The following is a 26,175-nucleotide window of genomic DNA, read 5'->3' as shown; positions in this document are numbered from 1 at the left end:
AGTCTAAGGCAAACAAAGGGCAGGAAGCTCGTCAGCATCACAATAGCCGCCTCTCTCCTTAAATGTATCTCCTAGAGCTTTACAGGAATAATAGTCCAGTTCCAGAACGACAGAAGCAGTAAAAAATAAAAAATGAGAACTAGGAACAGTTCCTCTATTAAAGAGAAGACGCAGCACAGCAGATCACGACGGGAACACGCCACCCGTGCCCAAAGAGCCCTCGCGGGGTGCCCGGTGCAGAGCGCCGCTGGGTGCAGAGGCGGGACGGCGAGCAGGCGGCGGTGCTGGACAAACCCCTCCGATGCGGACCGGGATGGCTCACTCCAGGCAGCCGCGGGGTTCAAAATGCCATCTCCAGGTCACACCGGCAGCACGCTCAGCCCTGCAGATGTGGAGAGCAATGCTACCTGCCCACCGGGAAGGACCAGCTGCGGGGCAGCTGCAGATGGCACCTCTCTGCCCGGGATGTGTGCGAGCCCCCTCCTTATTGCTAGCTCTCTACAGGGTGTGCATCTGCCAGCGATCCCGCAGGATAAATGCAGAGACGGGGGACTATGCAGGGACTCACCCATGCATTACAGCCTGGTGAAACACCATCCAGGAGATGCTGCCAACGATGGCATAAACAGGCCCTCGTCCTCACCCTGCGATGCCAAACTCCACGTGTCCTTCCAGCCCCAAACCATGCTACTCGAACACGGAGGCCATGAGGCTGTGGTGCAAACCCCCAGCAAGAGGCTGTGGTGCAAAGGGAAGGAGGGCAGAAGCGGTGCTGCACAAACCTCGGCCCCTGGGCAGCCCCAGCGACAGCCGTGCTCCCGACCCGTGCTTTGGGCCAGGATGGAGCCCTCCCAAACCAAATTCTTTACCTTTTATTTGCTTGGCAAGAAAAATGCTCTTAAAGCTTTCCCTCATTTTTGAATGACAAGATCTTTTGTGAGATTAAAATGGTTTTAATATTTCACAGTCTGATATTTACATCACATCTGAACCAGGTATTACATACCCCATTACAAAAACATTTAACTAACAAGTCCTGCAGGTTGCTCAGATGGAGTGCAGAGGTCAACTGCTGCAAAACACACCCGCATCCCTCTGAAGTGCTGCTTTGCTCTCTGCTGCAGGCCCTGCTCACACCTGGGGAGCACTTGGTGCTCGGGGTGCGCTGCACATTGGGTATTTTCATTCCCAAGGCTTCATCCACGCACCCTCCCGAGGCAATGGTGCCCTGTAACACCATCTCCCACTGGCCCCATGAGCGGGTAGCAGAAGTGGCATGGGGGAGAACGGCAAGGCTATACAGGCTCACTGGGTCCCCCAGCCCCTCCGCAGATAGCAGCAGCAGGTCCCTCAGCCAGGGTGGCTCTGGAGCTGGTGGTACCTGGAGGAATTTGGGACGACGGGGTTCACGCTGCCTCACCCTCTAGTACAATATCAGGGACAAGGGTACATCCTGGGAAAGGACATGAGCTCACTGCTGGGACAGGGTACTTTTTTCTTTATTTATTTTGAATTAATGCAACAAAGTCTGCCTCAGTCTGTCTGGGTCTCTGGACAGCTGTCTAGGCTGCATCAGGCATGACAAACCAAACAGAAAGAAGAAGGATTTCCCCTTGCATTATTCTGAAATGCTACTGCAAACATTAGAAGTAATTTGGTGCCTGGGACTTGCACTGTAAAGAACAGATATTAAACTAATAACCTGATTAATGCAATTACCAAGGAAGAAAAAAGCAGCAGCATGCTCCATGGCTGCATTATACCATCCCCAGCATCTAGAATGGTGTCAGGGAGCCAAGGCTGCACTGCTGCTTTCACCACACGTGGGGCTGGGTTATGATTACATGGGCAGAGAGGGGAGAGAGGAAATAATGCTAACAGTGTCAGCAGAGTCCTCCCAGACTCAGGCAAGGATAACAAGATCAGGATCTGGTCCAGAGCATGCAGACTTTTCCTGGAAACCCATCTGGCTTAAAAACAATGAATCAAACAGCAGGGAGGACTTCATATGAACACTGAGTTCCAATTTCCAGATGTTGACACTGGTTCAGGATCTTGGAGATGGGGGAAAGGTGATTCTCACAGTAACTGTTTTACCTAAATGAAAGAACGAAGCCATTTTGGGGGACTGCTGACTCTCTCTCTCTCTGTAACTGTCAACAGCTCTTATATGATTTGAGAATTTTATTTACTGGCATGGGAGAATGAGCCCACAGTGTCCATGAGGGGGAAGGGGGCCATAGAATGACAGGAGTCTTGTAACTGCATTCAGGACCCATGACTGTGGCCTTAAGGAAAGCTGAATGTCCATGGTGCCACTGGACCAATACCTAGCATGGTCTGAACTGGAATGAGAAGCATTCCCAGGAACGCAGGGCAGGACGCTGTCAGGCCTCTGCAAGCTTCAGCTTTCTGGTGCAGCAGGCACAGAGCACCACCAGATGCCCAGCAGCAAGGGCAATGTGGTGCAGTGTTCGGGAATTGCAGCGCTCTCTGGCACAGCTGTAATCTGTCTACTGCCAAGAAAGTCCTGCTGCTCGTGGCTCTGTGGAGCACGAAACGTTCCTCTCTCTGCAGGATCAGCGCTGTGTTGCACCGCTCCACATCCTGGCCGTTGCAACAGCAATGCTCACCCACCAAGTCCACAGCAGAGCGCCACCGAATCTATCGTGTGACCTGTGAGCAAAGGAGAGAAATTTTAGACAGGCACTTGCCACTGTTTAGCTAGTAGGGTGAGCTAGAGCTCCCTTCACACTCGAGTTATTGCTCGCATAGCTCTAAGAAAGGTGTATCTCACCTCTGGCCAATGTCCTGAACTGCTTCTTCTACAATGTCCAGTATTTTGGACCGCGCTTTGCAAGATACAGGAATTTAAGTCACTGTGTCCTTCCGTATTTGCCAACGTTTCTGATACTTGCTGCAATTGTTTTGTGCTCTGGCTCTGTCCATCACCCAGCACAACATTCGGATTAAGTGTTAGTTCAGTGTAAAAGAATGGAGTTACAGTAACAATTATAATAGCTAAGCCTTACAATAAACCCATGCCACTGCAAGAAAAATGCAAACCCACAGCATGAGGGGCTGGCGGCACTGCAAATGTTAGTGACGGAGCAGAAAGTTTTCTCTTTTATTGCTACAGAAGTAAGTGGTCCCAGCTGCACCGTGGAGAGCGCATGGGACCCAGGGCTGTCTCTGATGCTGCACACTGATGCTGCGCACATTTGCTGTCACTCTGTGTGCAGATGCTCACAGCCCACCCCCTCACATCAGGCTGCAGGATGCCCTGGAATTGTCTACTGTGATCTTGGGCCACACTTGCCCTCCGTTTCACATGCTCTGCAGATTATGAATAGTTTAAATATATTTTCCTTCAGGTTTTCAACTACTATTTATCCATTATAATGTCCTTTCTCATGGATTTCACAGTAGGACCAGAGATTTCTGTCAAGATAGTTTGGAGTTATAGATTCATTTTCAATAATGTTATTTAACCTCTGTACCTGGCCTCTGAGCTATCCACATATCAGGGATATGCAGCAGAGCCAAGTGCAGATCCACCACAGCTCAGCATGAAGATCAAATAAGGAACACTAAAAAGGGAAGAGGAGAACAGACGCATGCTCTGCCGCATGTCCCAGCCTTGAGCCAGGACTGGGACACTCACTGATTACTGCTAGCACTACCGCATTTAAATTCTCACATTCAAAAGGGATGGGACAAAGGGAAAAAATGGGGGGGGGGGGAAGTTTGCTTAGGAAAAGCACGGATAAACCAAGCAGTATGATAAGGAAGTGGCAGTACATGCCACAGCCAAACAGACCACAATCCTCTAGTCCTCCACTTCCATAATTTCCAATTATTCCCTCCTGCTACCTTCTCCTCCACGCTTTGCAGTTTGACCCAGTGGAGTGGAAGGAGGTTTATAGGCTGCTGCCTGTTGCAGTTTTTTGTCAAGAATCCTGTGATCCCTTTTGGAGTTTAGTGCTTAATAGGGCATTAAAAGTCACTAGTCATTCTGAAAACATAGGTATGAGTTTAAGACACAGCCTTCCTGGACAGAACGGCAAACAAGCCAAAAAGACATGTTAAGAGGATTGCCATAAAGGAGATCAGGGTTGCTGGAAAAGGGAGAAGAGCAGAAGTTCTGGTCTCTTGCAGACTGGAATGGTCCCAGTAGGAACTCAGGATCAGCAAAGCCCTAGAAGCTTTGAGTTACATTATCAACTGGGGGGAAGAATTAATTAAGCGATACAAAGGAGGGAAAAATAGGACGAGCTAAAAGTAGCACTGCAATTACTGGTCAGTGATGGATGCCAGGCCAGAGGAACCTTTTCTGACACTCATAAAACATCTGAGCATGAAAGTGCTTTTTGTGCACAAAAATAGTAGCAATAATGAAAAAAATCCCCACATCACTTTTTTAATGTGATAATTTAACAGCAGAGTATGCAGGGTGAGAAAAGCTAAAGCATATGGAATAATTACACTCAACTGTATGAACAATGATTACAAAATTATGCAACTGATTAACCATGACATATATATAATTACTAATGAGTTTGATAAAATTTTAATTATACCTTGTTCTCTGGGGCATTCAGCAAGCCATGAAAATAATAATCATGTAGCTCTCTGTCACAGATGATTGCTTCAGATGGGGAAGCAGTGACATCCCAGAAAGCCTCAATGGATCCAGGGCTATGCCAGAAGGCTGGGATGAGGAGCCCACTGCTCCAGGTAGCAGCTGGGAGAGGGTGAGCCAAGAGCTCCCAGGCTCTCCAGCCCTGGGACCAACTCAGTGTTCATGCTATCCTCGCTGCAACGGGAAAGCTCCTTCCCACCCTGCCACCCTGCAGAGCCGGCACGTGGGCACCCAGACTGCTCCCTCTGCTGGGTTTGGCACAGCCGTAGTAAATGGCATGGGCCCGGGAGAAACTAGCACTCTCCTCTTCCTGTGAGCTCTCTGGGGTATGTTCTTGGGTTTTGAAGAAAAGTCTGATTGCCCCAGGCTGGGGAAAAAGCAGCCAGGTGTCCCCGTTTCCCCAGCATGCTGTCAGCCTGTGCCTGGTGTTTATCGGCCCCTCCAGCTCTGCCCCAGCTCCTCACGTCCCACAGCACAGCCGCCCGCAAGGGGCAGCAACGCAGAAATACCTTGGTCGTCTTCACTTTGTTGCCACTACTGCAGCTCCAGCCGGAGAGGTCTGGCAGGACCTTGCACTCCTCGCCTTCGAGGCAGGGCTCCATCTGGCACCACCATTTCTGGAGCACAATGGAGGCTGGAAGGAGAGGAGGGATGCATCAGAAGCAGCCAAAACCACCTGCGGGCACGGGGGTGGCAGGCCCAGAGGGATGAGGCAGGCTTTCTGGGCACCAGGAGCAGGCATAGTCACCCTGCAACGGAGGAGCTGAGCTGGGAAAGACATGAGGCCAGTGGGGTTTGGGGGAAGCCCTCGGCCCCTGTGTGCAGCATGCCCAGAGGGCTGGTGGCTTCACCATCCCAGCTGCCTCTGCTGTGTCACGGCAGCAGGTGCCTCCCTCTCGTCTCTGGCACATTCCAGGTGGGAACATCACCCGTTTTGTAGGTCTGTGGAAAACAAGGATCTCTGCTCCCATCACCAGCAGGCGCTGCGTCCCTCCTAATGACTGCTTTGGACCTGAGAAGCTGCTTGTCAGCTAGATGACCTAATTTGACCCAGTTTCTCCACTTAGGTCTCAGAAGTCCCCTGTTTTCTTGCACTATTCTGAGTAAAAAGCCTGCTATCAGTCCTGCCCTCATTCCTGACAATAGCAGGGAAAACAGCTTTGTTCACTAACCTACTTCAGGCTCCACTTACCAAAGCAAAGTGACTGTCTTTTACCTCTTGACTTTGCAAGACTCTTGTAATTTATGCCTATAGTATGCATAATTACAGGGGGCTTCTCTGTCTTTGCGAAAGTCCTGTTCAGGACAAAGAAAATCTTCCCTGATAATTAATCCAGACATTTATCGGTGGTGTGCACAAACGCATTCACATGATATAGGCTCTCAAGTGAATCAGTAATGCACTGGCAGAAGCCTCCAGCTGCTTCTGGTAGCTCTACTGTGACACCACATGATTACATTTAGTAAAATATATATGGCTTGAATTTTGCTTAGTGCTCTTCACAAATGATGGTACTGCATGGTTGGAATTGTGTCCCTGCCTGCGGCTGCAGCAGCATAACAAGCTGAGCACGCAGCGATCGATGCTGCAAGGTCCATCTCTCATGCAACAACACAACAGGGCTGCTGCACAACAACACTGGGGAGAAGCTCAACCCCCCTGAAGCTCCATAACACACCTGCACGCCTGCAGCCTCTGGGCTGCACTGGGTGGAATAATGTGGATACACGAAAGGAGAGATGCAAACCCCTCTTCTCCCCCTCTGCTCCATTGCAGGTGCTCTCACTTTGAGCCCAGGTTGGAGGGTTGCGTCTTATCCATGCCGAGAAATCCAGCCAGGGCCCCTGGGCAGAAGTCCTCCCTTAACCCCAGGTACGCGAAAACTGTGGCAGCCTGACCAAGCAGGAAAATATAGTCAGCAGGGAGCACAGGTAACTAAGGCTTGCTAACTGCTGTGTACTCACCATCCACGCACGAGGGGGCTGCCCGCGTCGTCCCTGCCACCTGCCCTGGGAAGCAGGAACATTTCACTGTCTGGGAGCGCTCCTCAATCTTGTTCTTATTGCAGCATCTGTGAGCTGCAATGACTTCACACGTGCCAGGCTCTACATGCACTGGAGGAGAGGAAGAAAACATGGTTACATGCGGCTGCCCCAGGGCTCCCAGCCACGTCTCAGCCTGGAAGCCCCCCGAGCAGGGCCGGACAGAGGTGCAACTCTGCCAGCCCAAGCGCAGGGGCTTTGAGCAGCCTGCTGTGGCCAATGGCCTAGGTGGAGTCAGCGTTTGGGCAGAGTTGTACTGCACCCCAGGAACTTCACCAGGCTCCAAAGCTGCTGTACACACACATACGGGTCAGTCCATCCTCTCCCCAACCATCTGTAATAAGGAGGAACAATGGTCCTGCTCCAGACACCCCGCCATACAGGCTTATGGTCCTAACAGCCCTCATACCCATCCTGCTCAGCAAAATTAATAGACTTTTGCCTGACCAAGGGAAGCAGTTTATTGAAATGAATGAGGACATTAGTTAATTGGAGCTGATAATGAGATGCTACAAGAGGGGGATGGTGCCTTCCATTGCCTTTGGCTTCAAGCAGAGTAATGCCACCTCTGACCCTAGCCCATAGTCACTGAAAGGGATGTTCCTATCTAATCATCACACTTCATCTTCTGCAAGGGGCAGGAAAAAACAGGAGTGCATTTCCACCCTTCAGTGACACAGAAATGTTATAGTCTTCATCAGAAATCCAGGCTACTCCGCTGTTCCCCCACCCTGGTGCCATTAAAATACTAAGGAAGAAAGAAAAACAGATGTGCTGGCTTATCACCTCTGGGATCTGGGCTTAGAATCTAGTCAGCATCAAAAATCAATGAATTTCGTTGGCTAATGGCCCACACAACCACAATACAAATTAGCCAAACGGGGCTGGATAAACTTCAATCCCATGACTTGAGAGTGTGCGATCCCTGCAGGTCTTGCTTAATGAGCACTGGAGGAGTGAGTACAGAGCTGCACACTAGGGCATCCCACGTGCTGCTCGGAACAGTCTTTGATTTATGGAGTAACCAGGAGCCAGGCTGCTAGGAGCATAGAGAAACTGTGTTCCTACAACGCGCCATCCCAAAACATGTGCAGGCAGATATGGACCACGCTGTCATGGGAAACTGCCTGGTTGCTGCCCTTGCTCTCCGCTTAAGGTCATGTGCAAGTGCTTCCCTAAACCCCCACAGCAGCACCAGCCCTGCGAGCACCTTTGGTAGCAATCGGTGTAGAAGCTTGACAGAAGGTGCAAAATGCAAGGAGCAAAGCTGCAGGTGCGGGTGCTCTGGGTGCTCCGCCGCCAGCGGTCCTCCTACGAGGGACAAGCCCGCACTCAGCCCCTTTCACAGCGCTTCCCAACTCTGCTGTTGCTGAAGAGCCCATGACACACTGTGCCAGGGAAACGCTGACCCTTTTGCTCACTGCTAAGTTATTGGATAGGCGACAGGCTGCAAAACCAATCGGCAATGCATAGAAATGCAGTTTATGGCCCCAAATTTACTGCTGCACTGAGTCTATAAGCACAAGAGCAGCAAGTTAAGTACAAGACCTCTGAGCCTCCTAAACCTGCAGGTTGCTTTAGTGGCAGGAAGGTGGGATGTGCAATTTTCATGCCTTTCCTGGCTCTTTCAGGATACTGCTCCTGAGGAAGAGCTATCCGTCTGGCAAGGTCCTGCACACTTCAACAGCCAAACCATCCACGCTGCAGATCCTAGGGAGCGCATTCACTCTTGAACTCTGTAAAGCACGCAGGCCCAGGGAAGGAGTGCCACGGGTTTCTCCTGGTTTAACTCCTGTTCATTTCTGCTGCAATTTCCATACAGAAAACGGAGAGAAAGAACCACTGAAACCGTGCTTGTGTCACAGCAAATGCCTGTGGCTCCCCAAAGAGAGGTATCAAATACCCACGCTTGCTAGGAAACGCCTCCTGCTTTTCCGAAGCTCTTGGAAACCAGCCTCTTAATCTTCTGAAGTGAAAGCTCAGGAAATGGGATCTCTCTTCAGTCTCAAGGGGGAAATTCCTCTGCCTTGCAACAACATTTTCACCTCCCTGTTGGGAAACACCAGCATGAGTACAACCTCCCTGCTTGCCTGGCACAGCACAGCTGTGCCTGCCTGCAGGCTCCGCTTGGCTCAGCACCGCTGAATCTCATCCCTGCCTTCAAACCTGCCAAGTATATTAGCATGGTGCAGCTCCAACTATTTGGGGGCTGCTTCCAGGAGTCTGTACTCAGGGCTTCTCCATTGCCTCAAAACCAGCAGCACCAGGAGATAGGGGAGGCAGCCAGGCTGCAGAGCTGGAGGCTACCAGCAAAGTGGGGGCTTGGGGCCCTGCTCAGTCTGACTTGCAGAAAGACAGCTGTGCCAAATACCTAATTCCCTTCCTCGACCATCAAAGGTCTCCCATCATTGCCAGCTGGTCAGCAATTACAGCAATGGGAAGAGGAAGGTATCAAATATTTATGTCCCCCTTACTCCTGGAGTTTGCCTGCACTGAGTCACGGATGAGCTGCACAAACGGCACGCTGGAGCTGGAAGCTCACAGAGGCGTTGAGGTGTCGCTGTGCAACTGCTGCCACAGAAGATGCTGCTGCTGTCTATACCAACCAATTACCCTGAGCCCTGATGACATTTACACACTTTTTTTTTGGCTAACTTCCACTTGCTGCCGAAAGAGCCAAGAACACCAGATCCTGCCCGCCTCGCTGTCCAAAATAGTTATTTTCCCCTGTTCCCACAGTACCTCAGCACCTACCAAGGGATAAAATGAGGACAGGACTCAAGGAACTGAGCCAGGATGTGCTCACCAGTGATGCCACCAGACTGGGACCAGGGGCAGGGTGACATCTGCTTTCGTGCAGACAGGCGGTGCCCTGGGGAGCGGGGACTGGAAGAGCAGCACGCTGTGACCTTCGGGACTCTGAGGATGCCAAAGCCACCTAACACCACCACCTCCCTCCCTGCTGCACTCCTTCCCCTCCAACGCCAAGGACAGTGGCCAATCCCGAACCCGCTTCCTTGAAGAACCAGGGGCTGGGCTCTACGGCCCGTGAGCCCCACACTGGCTGACACACGAGTAGGATGGGCTGTGCAATTACCATGACTCTTATTTGGGTTTATTTATTGTTATTTCATGGTCATTTTCTGTTAATGAACCATTGCTTTCCTATCTGCCCATAATAATTACACAATTACCTATCCTGGAAGTATTTTGTAATAGCATCTCTGGCTATAAATTTTATCCTCCCTTCTAAATGCCGTCATAATTCAGTTTTAATGAAGGTTCCCACTCTTTCTGAATGCAGAGACGATAGACTCCAGTCAAAGTGGAGGAAACTGAAGGAAATGTGGCTGTGTTTTGCCCTGTTTTTCATGGTTAATAGGATTTTCCATATAATCTGAGAAATAAGCAAAGGTCCTTGGGTTTGGCTAACCATGAACATGAGCACAGATTTGCACTTCAGGGCGAGCCCACCAAAACACTGTGTCCATCCTCATGCCTCGCTCCCACACAAAACGAGCCCAAGGCGATGGCTGACGCAGGAGCCTGAGAGACCTGGCCTCGTCGGGTATTCTGCACCAGCCCAAACTCCCACGCATGAGAGCTCTCCCCACTTCTCCCCTTCTCCTGCCCTGCACACGCTCACTGCGCTCTCTGGTCCAGGAGCGTGGAGTCACTTACCCCAGCTGCGTGTCCCTGCTGCAGGTCACATCCTGTCCAAACAAGTGATTTTATAACCTTCAACTTCAGTGCTCACACACATTTGTGGTTTTGACTCATTTTTATAAAAGTCTCTCTATAAAGCTTCATTAGCAGAGCTCTTCCCAAGAGGAAGGCCCCTCTGCTCTCTTTCACTTCAGCTCTCTGGCTTCTCATTTTCAGCTAATTTAGAAAGATTCAGCAGAGGGAGAGCAAGGCAAAACTGAGAAATCGCTCATTAGAGCCATTCAATAAGAGTTCACTAACATGCCAAAACCCTTTTAATTTCCTCAAAAAGGTGCAGCAGGGAGATAAAGAAAAATTAAATTCTCCTCTCTGTTACTGCTGCTGGCTTAACCCAGCAACAGCTACAACAAATGCAGGTTGAAGGACTCAGAGCCGCAGCGCAGGGTCGGCCCCTTCAGCTCCTGCCGCCTCTGCACACCCCACATTCAGCTGCGCTGCCGAGGGCCCCACGCAGGAACGTTTCTCCTATTCTGGCATTTCACTCTGTGTCCTGCAAAGAGAAAGAGGTCGCCCCTTGCACCTCCGGCTGCCCCAGACTGCAGGACTCCCCAGCGCCAACTTCTGCTTTGGATTTGTTGTCTCTCTCCACGAATTGCTTTCTGCAGCTTTCTTACTCCCTGGCTATTGTGGCAAGTGAGCTCACATCACAGAGCCAATGCGATCAGAAGCAAGAAACCACCCAGTGCGGGGACAGTTTCCAAGAACCTCAGTTCCAGGAGTGACTGGGCTGCATGGAGTGACCCGCGTGCCCTCGCCACACTGCCTGCCTGCGCCCGTAAGCCCTGCACCAGCAGGCACGTGCCCTGGAGCCGGCTGTCTTGTTTCAGTGGGCACCTGCGCAGTATCTATGCAAGCTGTGCCAAGCAACTGCTGCAGGAGTTTTGCAGACTGCAAGTGCACAGATGTGAGAAACAAGCTCCCACCGGAGCAGGCTGACACAGTGCCGTCTCCAGCAAGCTCTTGCCTCTTCCCTTGCCTGGAGGGCAGGCTGTAATGTAAGTGGGAGTGCCCACAGCCCAGGGCATGCCATGCGGTGAAGATAAAATCCATCTCAGACAAGAAATGCTCTCACTAATAAGCCTGTGCTTTGTGCTCCAGCCCTGCTGGATTCAGCTACAGGCTGCAATTAGCCCAGCCGCACCAGAGGTGCGCGTCTGCCGTTGTGTGGACAGCGTGGAGGGTGACTGCCATCCGCAGAACAAATTGTTCAGGAAGCCCTTTGTTTTTCCTCAAAAGCATACAGCTTTCCTTTGAGCCAGTCAGAACACAGGCATCTGCTGATAAATGGGGTCAGGCAGCAAACTACAGTGCCAGGAGCTGTTGCCTCCTTGCCCCAGGAAGAGTTGATGACAAGGAGCACTTTGCAGGGGGGCTGACAGCCCATCATCCACCACAGTGCTGTTCCTAGCTCATGCACTTGCTTCTGCTCCCGAATTCAGACCCTGAACTGCTCATCAAAGAGGAACCAACACACCGCAGAGCTCAGGCAGCCTCCGGGCAGCAGCCCCTGCAGCTGCCTGGGGCCACGCACGGCCCTGCCTCTCCCTCGCGTCCCTGCAGTAAGCACTCCGTGCGTGCAGAGCTGGGGAGCAGCCCGCAGCCCTGGGACGGGGCCCTCTCTTGGGCGGCGAAAGCCTTTCACCTGCCTAACGGTTTTATGAGCATCCCAATATCCTGTCCTGGGAAGCAATTACACAGGAAACTTGCCCCAGGCATCTCTCCTGTGCAGACGCTCCAGGCACCAAGTGCCCCACTCCAGCTGGAAGAGTGGCGGCAGGGCACGGCGCATTGCCTTCCCACCAGCAATCGCTCCCGATGCAGCTGCAGGCTGCGTCCCAACCCAGCGGGGGAATTAAGGAGGCAGAGGGAGCTTTGCCTTTCACACCTCTCTGCTCCAGCCCAGAAGCCTGTCTGCACTCTCCCAAAGCGCCTCGGGAGCCTCGTTACGGCTGACGGCCTGCGACCAGGGCCCGCTGCCGAGCCGCAGCCCAGGACGTCAGCAAGCGGCTTCACTGTTCCCTCGTCGCGGGAAAAGGCATTAGCAGCACCTTGCTGAGGCAGGGGCCGTGCTGCGCCGCGCCGGCGGGCTCACAGCAGACGGAGGTGCCGCGGGAGCTGCCCAGGCGGCAGCCGCTGCGGGCACAGCGTGCCGCTGAGCAGCTCATGCCACGCTGGTCTTTTATATCACACATCTAGGCAGAAAGGACCGCAAGTTTGAGAATAAGTGTAGGGAGAACGACAGGATTCTCCAGAGCTCCCTGCAGGTGTCTCCCCCCCTCCTTTTTTTCTGAACAGCAGGAAACTTCAAATCAGATAGAACCGAAAAATGCAAATCAGATGGTGTGTTTAACACCGAGAGTAGGAAGCCCTGTGAGAGCCTGGGACAAATTCCAGAGCTGCTGGCATGCTTTTCCCTCCAATTGAACTGTTATTTCCCCATTGGAACCCTTTTAAAAAAATCTTATCTCGTAGAACCATAAAAGCATTGTAAAAGCACCAGGCTTTTGAATCCTGCATGTAAAAACAAAACAAAATGCTGTCCTGCTCTGGCTGACCTTTAAATGAGCAGCAGAACATGTTTTTTACGGCATAACCTGAAATGACACATTTTGTCTGTCTCAGGGAAGTGTGGGCACTGCTATGCTTGTTCAGCATAAAATACTGCTGTTTCCTGGTAGAAAGTTGTAAAATGAAGGGAAGTTTAATGTGTTATAACTGCCAGGCAAATGCCAAAACCTTCCACTCCCCAACACCTGCCTCCTGAGCAGCAAAGCACCATTAAACTGGTCTACAGCATCCTCTGAAAGGCTGCACAACACTTTGGGAAACCAGGTGGAAACCTGAAGGCAGCACATGGGCCTAGTCCCCACAAGAAGATGGGAACCCAGAGCTTTTTTGGCTGCTCAAGGGAGCTCTGCCTTGGAGACAGCAGAGCCTCACGGATCTTGCAGTTTTGCCACAAGCTACTTCGCGTCTTCCTGCCTCCTTCCTCACCTCTGTTTCTGCTCACATACAACGGCCTTTAGGGAAAGCCTTTCCCCTCTCGAAGGCTGCAGCGACGTGAGCTAGCTGTACACCATACCCAGCAACAACTCGACTACTAATACTCACTAAATAATTAAAGTCTTAAAATCACTACTGCCTTAGACACATGTATTATTTAAAACAGGTTTGGAGAGATGTCGATCTGTTTTTATTGCTCATTATCAGTGCATGTCAGCAGGGCTTTTTTACTGCATTGTCATATCAAAACTTTACATCATTCTGCATTCCCCTTCACCATATGTGCAAGCTCCTTTGTGAACGGCTCATCCAAATCCCACCACTCCAAACTTACAGGCAGAAAAACAAACGCGTGGACAGTGTTGAGAATAGTTTAAACTGTTCTGCCACTGTGTGTCTGAGAGAAACCTACATGGAAGCACTACAGCTAGAGGACAGAGCTACGATCAAGCAATCTGTCTTCTTGTGTGATACAGGGCCCAGGACTGGCACTTCCCACACACCAACCAGGGCTTCTGCCGGATCTAGAGAAGATGGTTTAGCAAAAAAATCTGTCTTGATTTAAAGGCTGCACATCACCTCCCTAGGCACAGGGGGGAACCTGCAGAAGCATCTCACAAATAAAAGCCATCCACCTGCATTCCGCCCTCCAAACAATGACATGCTGGCCAGTAAATCTCTCTTCAAGATAATCAGAACTCAGCACTCTTCATTCATTCAGAGAAGCTCATTTCCCAGTAGCAAATCCTGGCTGTCAAAATGTCTTTACTTCTGCTCCGTGTTGAGTGATGAATGTGAAAAAAGGCAAAGGTGGCACTCTGATAATCAGCATTAAAGGGGTTTATCTGAAGATGCTGAACCATCTTTGTAGGAGCTACATCCAGACAAGCAAGCCTCACTCATCAGGTAAAGCTCACCAAGTTATATGGGGGATTAAATTGCTGGTGAATCATTCTTCACTGAGGAGTTTCCTATTCCATTTCCAAATGACTTAATCTCAGCATTTGATTCATGTGGCTATTTAAATCCAACCACATAAACCAGGAAGCACAGCTCTGCTTTGACACATTAGCATTCTCCACATGTTGGGTGAACCTAAGTGATTAGATCTTATTTCCAAAGCCAGATGTTTAAAATGCACTGTTTAAAATGCACTGTTTTCCTGGAAGGCTAACAAAAAGAATCTGCATGCTTTTTTTTTTTTTTTTTTTTTTTTTTAAGAAATTCATGAGTTTGGGGATCTGAAATCTTGTGGCTATATAGTCACAATTAAATGCTATGTTTCATTTTTAACTGCCACACCTAGTTTTAACTGTGAATAAATGCAATGGCATAAATTTGGCCAAAAGCACTGGATATCTATATCCTTTTATGCATGTAATTCATCGGCATCTCTGAGATTCATAGTCAAGTATTAAGGGTACAGCTATCTTGTTTCGCAGCTCTAGTTCATTTCCACATACAGAAATATAACTGCATGTTTTCTAGGGGAAAAAATGTCATCACAACTGAGAACATGAGCTATGAAAGTATGTTTCAGACTTAACCTTTGCTAAAAACTGTCCCAAGTGAAGCAGAAGCACATGAAGACAACAGGAAAATAAAACCCATGAACCTCAACAAGCAGACTAAAAATTCCTGTTTTGAGTAAATGGAGATTCTGCCCAGAAAAATAAGAGATGGACAGTGCAAATATGCAAAATTCTTACAGTATGAGGATATGCAGAAAGACAGCTTGTTAATGCACAGACACAGAGTGGGGTCAAACCCTGAAGTATTTGCTCCTACTGTGGCCTCTTTGCTGCAGGTTAGAATTTGCTTGAATAAAAAGCACAAGATTTGGTCCATTGTGGATTACTCTGTGTGAATGAAAACCTCTCCTCTCTCCCTATGAATGCATGAATACATAAGCACGTTTTTTTACGTTCCGAGTGAGACTTATACATAATTCACACCCCACGAATACACTTGGGCATCTGCACTTCTAAACCCAGATAAGCCTCTGCTTTATTAATTCCAGGTGTGACTCTTCTCAGAAAGAGCAGAGCTGGCCCTCCAGATTTTCAAGTCAAGGAGAGCTGGACCAAAGCAACAGTTTGCACGAGCGTCCCCCAGCCATGCTCCACCAGCGGACAGGCAGCAGTACCGGACTGAACGAGATGCTAGCGTGAAACCTCCCCGGCACTGCCTAACCAAACAGACACGTCTGCAAACGTTGCAAATCTCCGATCTAGTCCAGTGAGCTCCCATCGGCTTAAGGGTTCATCTGAAACAAATATCCCTGTAGCCAGGGAAGCGTTTTCAGTAAAGGCTTCACTCCAAGCAATCCCATGCAAGATGGCATATGGATCACTCAGTCCACCAGCTTCCTGGGAAGTCCTGAGCTTGTGCCAAAAATAATTCCAGAGATGACTGAGGAGTTTTATCTTTTCATGCACCTGCTACAGGTTAGAAAGAGGGTAAACCAGGTAACTGCTGACTAGCTGTTTGACAGAGTCACTCTGGAAGACATGTTTTGGTTTTAAGCAATGAGGATGAGGATTATAGGATTAGAACTGCTTTAACTGTCAGCGAAAAATGACAGAAATAGGACAGGGGTTAGGTGTGAGGTCAGGCAATATCAAGAGCATTTTCAAATTAACCCTTAAATACCCTCTTTTCCAAACAGACTATTCTGAGCATGCTGATGACAGTCCCCGAAGAGAGTTAAAGTTCTGGCACTCTTTCAGGAGTGAGGCCGGTCCAAAGCCTATGCAGCTCTGCAGCCTTTTTTCTTTTGGCTCAGACCATGTTTGCTCTGCTTAGCTCAAAGCCGAATGCAATCGGAGCTGCACTCTGAGCACCAGCCAGCACGAGAAGCCTAGTTGCACTGGCAGCGTGCCAGCGGAGAACCCTCGCTTTTTGGAGTGCTCGTGGTCCATCAGTTAAAATGCTGCCATCCCAGGCCTACTCCAAAGAGGCAGGAGCAGGAAGCAAGAAAATGAGAAGGAACTGAGCCAGCCCTCAGATACAAACATCTGACGGGTGTGTTGTCCCTCGCCCTCCAACAGGCAGGTGGGTGCCGGAGGCTCCCTGGGTGCTGCCCTCTGCCCGAAGGGAGCGACCGCCCCTGTCCCCACACCTCAGTGGCAGGGAGCGCATCCTCTGGTCTCCAATGCACACCTGAGTACCAACACATGATGCTCTTGCACAAAGGCCACTGTGAACGCCAAGCTAAGGCCGCATGAAACAACTTGGACAAACAGCAGCTGCAAAGACCCCGGGACGAGGGCCATCTCAGAGCGCTCGCCCTCGATGCTGTTCACTGCCATTCGCCAGTGGGACCCTTCGCAAACTACAAGCATGAAGCTGCAGCCTCAGGCTGTGCCGGCAAACTGCCCTCCCAGCTGCTGGCCCCGACGCCGCATGCTCTGCCCAGACCACATTAAATATCAACTCTCCTACCTGGATGGCTTCTGTGGTGGGTGGAGGCCAGTGTCAGTCTTCCCCATAGCGTGGTCAGGCAGAGAGTGAGCACGAAAATCCATTTGCTCAAGCTTTGTATGTCTCTCTCACTCATTCTACCAAAAATAAAAAGAGAAATAGATGCATAGAGGAAAGGGGGCCACGAAGCAAGTTGCAAGGGGCAGCACAGGTGTACGCTGCCACTGCCAAACACGGCATTTCAGCTCCCAAATGCATGCCACAATGGGGACCACGGGCCTTGCCACAACTGCACCCCAGGGCAGGTGCAGGTGCGCATGCAGCAGGCACATGTGTGCCCTGGGGCTCACCGGCCAAGCAGATTTCTTAAGCAGCATGGCCTGTAAGGCAGGTCAGAAATCACATCACACCGACAACAGCAGCAAGAGAGATGCTTACCTCTTACTGGGGCTTTGCAGCTAACACCTGTGCATCTGCCAGCCTCCAACAGTTTAGGTCTTCACACAGAACAGCAAACATCAGTGCACCTGAAAGAGGAGAGAAATAACGCTTGGATAACAGTACCTGCTGGAAGGGCTGCACCCGAGAGGCCAGAAGCGCTGAGCTCCCTGCAACTGGCCGGGAATGGCCCCGAGCCCCAGCTGGCCCCTGCACCAGGGGCAGCATTTCCACCCAGCAGGCTCGGCACCCCGGCTGACCCACCAGGACACCTGGGGAAGGAGATACAGAGGCACGCAGGAGCAGATGGGACAGCAAAGCGTGTATCTACACACACGCCTTAACACATGTGCTCACAAGCACACGGGCACGTGCATGCACCAAAATCTCTCAGTGATGGCATCCATAACCGTGCTTGCCTGTTTGCACCAGTGTGACTCCACCTGCTTTGGAAGAGTTTCTCCTGACTTTTACTGCCGAGAGAACAGAAGCTGGCCCATTAAACTAGGTACCAATTGTAGGTCAGAAATACTAAATATGGACCAAAAGCATCCAAGAAGAGCAGGAGTATATTAACAGCGAATCGTTTCCACCTTCCCCAGATCGGGGTTACGCGCTCTCATTGCTTCTCACATTAAGAAGGTCCCTTGAAGTGAGCTAAAATTGGCTCTCACAGGCTGAGCACTCTGCACACCACACACTGACACACAGACCGCACCACAGCTACCCCAAGGGGGTAGCGCTGCTAGTGCAGTTTACACATGGGGAACGGAGGAACAGGCCAGCCACTTATCCAGGTCGACACTCACAGCCCACATCAGGGCAGGAAACTGAATTCAGGTGTCCCAGAGCAGTTCTTCTTCTAGTGCTGTTCTTCCTTTCAACACTTTGCAAAATCTGTAAAACCACACAGACACACAATTGTGTCCACTATCTTTGCATACACGTGCTCCTCCAATAACAAGCTGTGGCATTCAGCTCTCACCTGCTTATCTTCCTGATTAAACAGAGCCGTGGGAAATAGAGCCTGCCAGGAGCAGTGCTGCTCTCCCAGGACGCTCCCCAGGGCCAGCTGCTCTGGAAGCAGAGCCATGTCCTGGCAAGCAAGCATCTGCAGAAGAGCCCAGGCCATCAGAGAGAGAGGAGACTGTGCTTAGACCAAGCAGAGTGGTTGCTATTTATATTACTACAACCTTCCCTATCCTGTCTGGCAGCTGGAGGCTTCCAGGCAGACTCAAGTAGCAGCTGAAACTCTGAATTTACAAATTGCTGTCAAGTGTCATTAATGGGAAGTGAATTGTTGCAACCAAATTGTATTTAAAATAATGCACTAATTCAGAATGCTACTCATGCTAACAACAGCATGGGGGCTGGATCACAGTGCCATTATCACTCCACATGCCAAGAACGATGTACCCGCCAGCAAAGGAGAGGCAGCAGTCGTGGTACTGAGATGAACGGTTTAAATCTGCTTCCTGGAAAAACGCTCCCTCCCCATCCACCATGCAGAAGGTGTGGGGCCCCAGATAGCTGCAGCGCCGGCCTCACCAGTGCGCCGAGTTACCTGCTAACTCCCTTTTAGGAGCCACCTCCTAAACCTTCTCTGTGACCAGCAGCTGGAAATGGATATGCTCCAGCCAGGGAGTCTGGCAGGGACTCGAACTTTGCTCATCTACATCCCAGGGCTGTGCTCAGACCACAGAAACACCTTCTTCTTTCAACTAAGTGGAAGTTAATATTGAGCATTTGGATTACTTCGTGTCCACACAAGAAAAAAAATCACAGCAGTCGCTATACTACCTCTCTCCAAACTTGTTTTGCTCTTGGCTGAACTCTCTGCTCTGCCAGCCAAGAGCCCATAATAAACAGCCTGTCTGCTCCTCTCCTATCTGCACATCCAAGTACCCTACAGAGCAAAAATCCCCATCTTCCTCATGCATGCAGAAGCTGAGATAAAAGGAAACGAGGGGAACAGCCTCAGAAGCAGCACTAAGGACAGAGGAGCTTGCAGTTGGAGGGACTTATTCCTTTGAAATTTTGACCCAAAGCCCCACAGCAAAGCCAGGGCCGGGACTCGGGCTGTGCAGTGCCAAGACTGGACACATACTGATCAGGCTATAGTACCTTAACCTCCCATCCGTGCTCACCCACCTCTACATCTCCTCGCAAGAAGCTGAAGTGTGCAAACACTGCCCACGCTGGCACAGAGGGGGCATCTCCCCTCCCACGCCACGCCGTGCCCTCAAACACAGGAGGTGCTGGGAAGGAGCCGAGTTTTACCTCATCTGAAGTCCTCAAGGAAAGATTTAAACCCCAAAAGACTCAGTGGTTTACTTTCCGCTGCTTTAAATACTTTCCTTGTAATATTTACCACCTGTGGCACTGCAGGTGGAAATGGCTCTGGGGCTCTGCAAGAAGCAGCACTAGAGATAACAGCTTTGACAGCAAAATCTCCGCTCTGCATCTGCAAGGTAAAACGACCACTTCACAGTCCTGTTTATCACCTGCAGGGAATCTCACAGGCCGAATAACTGTGTCCCCTGTAAAACTTCAGTGCCAGATCATAACTTGTTAATGAACGTCCATAAACACAAGCCATAGGCCACGGCCCCCCACTACGCTGGGGACGGCAAAGCCACGGTGCAGCCTCAGCTGATGCCGCACGGGGGGCCGCAGCTCTGCCTGGTCCTAGCACCCGACGCCCCTTCCTCAGGGCAACAGCACCCAAGTCCCTGTGCCCGGGTACTCTGCTGCAGCAGGTGCTCTTGCTGCCTTGTCCCGCAGGCACCTTGGAGCATCCCAGAGATGAACACAGGGAGAAGCAGCATGAGGCATCGGCCAGGCAACAGGACACAAGCTGGGGCTGTTTAAAGATGCAATCTTTAATTTTCAACAACCTTCCAAACTATGTTCTGTTTTGAATCAGGGACTCTGAAACACACTCATATAATGAAGTGCCAGAACAGAAAATGCTGACATTTTTAATCAAAACAAAGTGATTTGAGGTGGTAAAAGGGCATTTCTTGTTTTGAAGCATTTCAAAATGAATTGTTCTGTTTTAAAGTGACATTTCAAAATGAAAAATGTTTCATTCCAAAATGCTTATTTAAAATGATATTTTCCATTTTGATTCTCCCAGCTGGAAGAAAAAAAATCAGAAAATGTCACCAAAAATGTTGACATTCACCCAGAAAAATGACAAAAACACATCTTTTACGCAATAAAAGAATTCATAGGCAAAAAAATATTCCTGATTCACACTGTGTGTCAGGAGCACTGCAAAGCACTGCTCAGGGAGGGCATGAATGCATCGGCATCCAGGTCTCACTGCTGCCTCTACAATGGTCCTACTGGGCGACAGCGAGCCCTGAGCCCACCGCCTCACCGTCTGCTCCATCTGCATTCTGCAGGCAAGCTGCCGGGCACGGGGCCTGCTGCCACCTCTGCACCTACAGATCCCGCCAAAGAGGAGCCAGTGCTGGGGATTTCAGGAGATGCCACAGTGTAAACAACTGGTAGCAAGGCTCCCACAGGAGAGGCAAACCAAAATAAGCCCTTTCCTGCCCTGAAGCCCAGGTACCAGGAAGCCTCCCACTCCTGCTGCTTCTGAGAGTCCCAGCACAGCTCCTCTTCTCTGTGGCCTGGCTGCAACTCTCCCTTTGGCACACAGCAGCTCAGATCAAACATCCTCCACAGAATAAATGATTCAAATACAACTAAATGCTCGTCCTTGGTAATGCCAAGCTGTGAATGCTGCACAAACCTCGAATCGTTCCCTGCAGATGCTGCCTTATCCCTCTGCAATTACTTCCTTACAGTGCTCTACACATTCCCTGAGCAAATATTTATGGATGAGGACAAGACTGCCACAGGAAAGGGCAAAACCGAGGGCATCTGGTCATCACACACATGCTCCCCTTGCTCTGCCGTGAATAATTCACGCCATGCAATGAGACGCTGGTGGAGGGACAGTGTGGGTGCAGGCACAGGGTGCGGGGCACCTGCCCGTGCCTCGGACACACCACTCCAGGCAGCTCACACCAAACCCTCCACAGCCCTGACGGCCAGGAGGGACCACTGCCACCCAGCCTGCCTCTGAGCCCTCCCCTGCGGGAGCCACAGCTCCCAGACAGGAGGACCAGCCCAGCCTCGGGGAGCAGGGCCTCATCTGCACAGCACGGCACATGGCACAGTTAGCATCAGCTTTTCCATTAGCTGGCGTCCCTGTGTCTAGACTGCACTCTCACTTGGGCAGAAGGCTCAGGCTTGGCGCAGGAGCGAGGTGATGAGGCAGCGCAGGAGCTCACAGGTGGGACAGCTCCGCAAAACACGAGGGTACAGATCTGGAGCACGGACAGAAAGTGGAGCAGTCCTCCTCCAGCACCGCCACTCTGGCTACAGCACTGCACTCAACCCACATCGTCTCTCACCTGCCTCTGAAGAACGAGATCCCGGCAACTGCGCCAAATGGGATCACCCTGCCCGCATCTGTCGCAGCTCGTAACGACTCCTCCAGGCTGCCTGGTGGCAGCTTTCCAACCTGAGCAACGAGGAATCTACAGACAACAATTCAGGAAAGGGGTGTTTTGAACCATTCCGGCAGGGGCAGGGGATGGGGCTGGCATTTCTGCTCCACCTGACTGCCACCCAGAGTCCCTGCCTGCACTGTGCCTGGCTGCTCGCTGCGCCGTGGCTGCAGGGACAGAGGCAGGCGGGTGCCCCGCAGCGAGAAGCATGCCTCGCCTTTGGGGGCCCGGTCCCCACTGTCCCCGCTTCCCGTTATCCCAGCGCTCATTATTCACAGCTCGTGGCTCACCATCCGTGCTCACATGGAGAGGTGCCGCATGCTAACGAGCAACACCACATCAGGCCACGGTGCACCCATGTGTCACCCCTAGATACACAGCTGCTAATAAGCAAGCAGCAGACTGAAAGCAGCAAGCGGGGCAGCCTGGTGGGATGCAGAACGGGAATGCAGGAGGGGCAGCAGGAAAGCTGCCGAGCCCTTGCAGCACCCTCCGACCGCAGCCACCGTCCTGCGCTCCTGCTCATCGCCTCGCTAGCGGGGGCCCCAAGGCAGTCCCTGTTGCTCCACACTCTCAGGGAGACGAACTCCAGCAGGGTCTCTGCAGACACCCGCCCCCCTCGATCACAGCACCTCTGCTCCCACGCTGCATGCATGGAGCTCTGCTGCTGCCCCTGGCTCTGTGCCCACACACAGCTCCGCTAACACATGCCAACAGCACAGCAAAGCCCAGTGCCGAGAGCCTGCCCTGAGCCACTGCAGCGCCAGAATGAATTAAACTGGTTTAATTTGCAAGAAAACAATCTCTGCTTGAAATGGGCATGAGCTGATGCAACAAGACTGTGCTTACTCCCCTGTGTAAAGATGTATTTAGGCAATCTCCAGAATGAATCTCCAGAGCGCTGGTGGGACTGTCAGCAGAATCTGCTCTGTAAGAAGTTTCCTCAAAGAGTGGATTTTCACACAACAGTCTGCACTGTAATAGTCCCTTCAGAGATGTCACAGCCTATCACACAGATACTGATACTAGCTTAAAATGTGTACTATTTCCTCAACGAAAAAGTAGGCTGCCCTCTCAGAACAGCTCAGTCCTTCACGTAAATCCACAGAGGCCCCTGGGCAGCACATTCATCAGCACTCGGCACCAGTGAGCCGGGAACGGAGGCTCCAGCACGGGCCAAAAAGGAGGGCGAGATGCCTCCTGCACACACACACACCCACTGCGACGGATCTCCTCTCCTGCTCCCGCAGCTCGGCCCCACGCGCAGGCGGCACCCGTCCCCGCAGCGCATCTCCGCTGCACGTCCCCCTTGCAGGCTGAGCTCCAGGAAGGCACTGCAGCAGGGACCAGACTAGCAGAGCCAGCACGGGGAGGCTCTGCCTGCTGGCATGAGACCTGCTTCTAAATGTTTTCTTGGCCCAAATCTCTCTTGGCTGGGCCAGAAAGCAAGTGCACCTCTCACCTGCTCTGCACCACACAGGACACACTTCCAATCCTCACTATATTTAGCTCAGAAGGGCTGAGCTGTTTGCTATGGCTAAGAAAGCATAAATAAATCAGAGAAGTATCAATAATGCAGCCTGCACCGTCCACATCATACTTAAAAGGGAAGCAATTGTGCTGTACTGCAGAAGCAGAGCAGGCAACTACATAACTTCCAGAGAGCTTACGTGGGCGTTTAAAGCACGAGGTATAAAAAGCCATGATCCACTTCAGCAGGCAGCAGACTTCAGCCCTGTGGCACTGGCCCTCGAGAGCTGATGCTCCTCCTCAGACCCACCCTTGTACAGGTAATCAGTGCTCTCACTCATGCAAATTCCTGCTAGAAAACACAGCTGCACAGAAATTGGTATTTTGACAGCTTTCAACACTCATCATCATGAGACTCAAACTAAAAATGTTTGGTCTGACTTGAAACTTTTCAGTCTGGAATGTCATTTTGAAATGAAGCGTGGTGTTCTGGCATGTCAAAGCACTTAGTTTTCACTGAAAATATTGTTACTTTGCATTCTGTTACTTTCTGTTTGGAATTTTGTAGAATCTTTCATTAAGGTTTTTTGTTAGTTGCTATTCTGTCTTTCTGTTCTGAGCCAGGACAGGAAGTAACTGCAAAGCCCCTGAATCTCTCTGAAGGCAAATCCCCGTTTGTAATCAGGGTGGCAGAGATGAGTATTCCTCTGACGGTGTCCATGCCACATGGGATCAGGCTCCCCGTGCAAGGAACATCCAACACAAAGTGTTTTCACCACCAGAGCAGACTAAGATGGACAGCAGGAGCCAACCTGCCCTCGGCAGAAAAAGCAAGGAAGCACATGGACATCTCTTCTCCATGTCAGCGCAGAGCCCCAGCGCTCCTGAGCATCACACTGCTCTCACACCTCAACCCTTCATACAGCGATCTGAATTTTTTAACACACTTGTTTGCAATCTGAATTTTTTAACATGCTTGTTAAACACAGCACAGAGCTACATGTGACAAAGTGCTAGCAGAGCTGGCAGTGGTTAATCATGAACAGACACAAGGCTGATCTCAGCACTAAAGCGTAACTGTCATTTCCCCCAAATCATAGGATCTGGCATCTAGCGGCTTTTTCTCCCTCTTTGTTAAAGCCACACATAAAACTGTGAACCTCCAGCCAGGACCGCTCCATCTGTAACTCCATTTGGAGTGCAGCCTGACGCCCCACAGTGTTAATGAGGGACTTTCTGTCACGCCAAATCATGCTCAGAGTTTTGGAAGTCTACAGCACTATTTGCAAAGGTCTGTATGAGCCGGATAATTATACTTAACAAAATTTCACCCCAAAAAACATAGAAAGCAGTGTGGGAAGGCTGGCATATTCACAGGTTTTCAATGCAAAATAACACCAGCACTCTCCAGTCCAGCTCCAACACTACCAACCTTTATACACCTGCGCCCCAGTAGTTTTGCTGGCTCTCTGAAAGCTATTTTAATACTTCTGCTATTTCAGCACGTCTCAGAATTTCAGTATTTTTGCTTGGTGTAAAAAGAGCAGCACTCACTGGCTCGACAAAGCACATTCCCAGGGGTCCACGCTACGAGGCGGCCCAGCCACAGAGGAGGAAAGCAAACTTACACAAAAACTGAGAAAGAACAGAAATATTTCTGTGAGTGTTGCAGAAGATGCCGTGGTGCCCACTGGAGGCAGTGATTTTATTTAATACTCCCCTGAAGAGTCAGACCATCGCAGCCTGCCCTGGTACATGGGAAGGCAAGACAACTGCAAACTTCAGGGAACTGATCAGCCCATTTTCCGAACAGGACAAAGTGCAAGGATATGCCCGTGAACTTTACAGGGCAGTGGACACTGCATCGCCCGCCGTGCCACACGGTTACCTGGCAAACCTCGTGACAGCAGTGGCCGAGTCAAACCTTCCTCGCAGGAGAGGGAGGGCTGGACCCCCAGTCCACCGTCCTCCCTGCTCTGTGCTCCCAGACGACGCTCCTGGGAGGGAAGCTGCCTCTCCCCCGCCCCAAAGCAAAGCTCCGGGGGCTGCACAGCAGGCAGCTGCAGCAGCACTGAAAGGCTGCAGAGTCTCCAGAGAAGCTGACACCTCCTCGCAAGCCTCGGGCAATCGTGAAGACAAGCAACGAGACACCTCCACAGTCCCCGGGGACAGCACGGCACAGGCTTCGGCTCTGCTGCCGCCGCCTCCCGCAGCCAAAGGGAGGGCAAGAGCAGTGCGGCCGGCTTGGCAGGGAGGGCATCACCCTTCCCACCCGAGCCTGGGAAATCACCTGAGCGCCGGATCCTCTGCGGCAGGCAGCCGAGATGCTCAGACCTGCGTGGGCTGCGGCGTCTGGGCCCGGGACCGCCGAGCCGTTCTGCTGCCGCCCGCCCCGGCAGAGGCTCCGGGGGCGGCTGGGAGGCGCCCGGAGGGGCGATCCGCCCCCGCCCTCCGCGCGCGGACCGCCGGCAGGGCAGCAGCCCCACGCCGGCGGAGCGGGGGCGCCGGCGCAAGCCGCGCCCGGCCCCGGCCCCGGCCGCCGCGCAGCGCTCACCGCCCGCAGCCACGGCCGAGGCAGAGCCGCGGCAGCGCGGGGCCCGCAGAGCGGCCCGGCCCGGCCCGGCGCGGCGCGGCCGCCCCGCCGGGGCAGAGCGCCCCGCCCGCGCCCCGCTCCGCGCTCACGGCCCCGCGCCGGCGCTGCCTCCCCCGCGACGAGTTTCGGCCTTGGGGAGCCCGAGCGCGGCCCCGCGCCCAGCCCCGGCCCGGGCGGCTCCGCGCCGCGCCCGCACCCCGCCCCGCGCCAAGGGTCCCGGCTCCCGCCGCCCCGCGCAACTTCCGCGCCGCGCCGGGCCGCGCCGCACGTACCTGCCGCCGCCCCGCGCGCGGGCCGGGGCGCCGCTGCCC

General features: G+C 51.9%; 1 protein-coding gene across 1 annotated transcript; it reads right to left on the bottom strand.

Moving 5' to 3' along the window:
* Window positions 1-1,001: 1,001 nt before the first annotated feature.
* TAFA3 (TAFA chemokine like family member 3) lies at window positions 1,002-26,175 on the bottom strand. Its single transcript, XM_062595051.1, has 6 exons — window positions 26,137-26,175; window positions 17,276-17,364; window positions 16,859-16,974; window positions 6,608-6,757; window positions 5,152-5,276; window positions 1,002-2,676 (listed from the first exon to the last, which is right to left on the bottom strand). The coding sequence occupies exons 3-6, from the start codon at window positions 16,971-16,973 to the stop codon at window positions 2,665-2,667; spliced, it is 402 nt and encodes a 133-aa protein (XP_062451035.1). The 5' UTR covers window position 16,974; window positions 17,276-17,364; window positions 26,137-26,175; the 3' UTR covers window positions 1,002-2,664.

The sequence above is a fragment of the Rhea pennata genome, chromosome 25 (assembly GCF_028389875.1).
Source record: "Rhea pennata isolate bPtePen1 chromosome 25, bPtePen1.pri, whole genome shotgun sequence".
NCBI classification, from domain to species: Eukaryota; Metazoa; Chordata; class Aves; order Rheiformes; family Rheidae; genus Rhea; species Rhea pennata.
The sequence above is the reverse complement of the archived record's forward strand: the minus strand, read 5'-3'. Positions and strand labels throughout refer to the sequence as shown.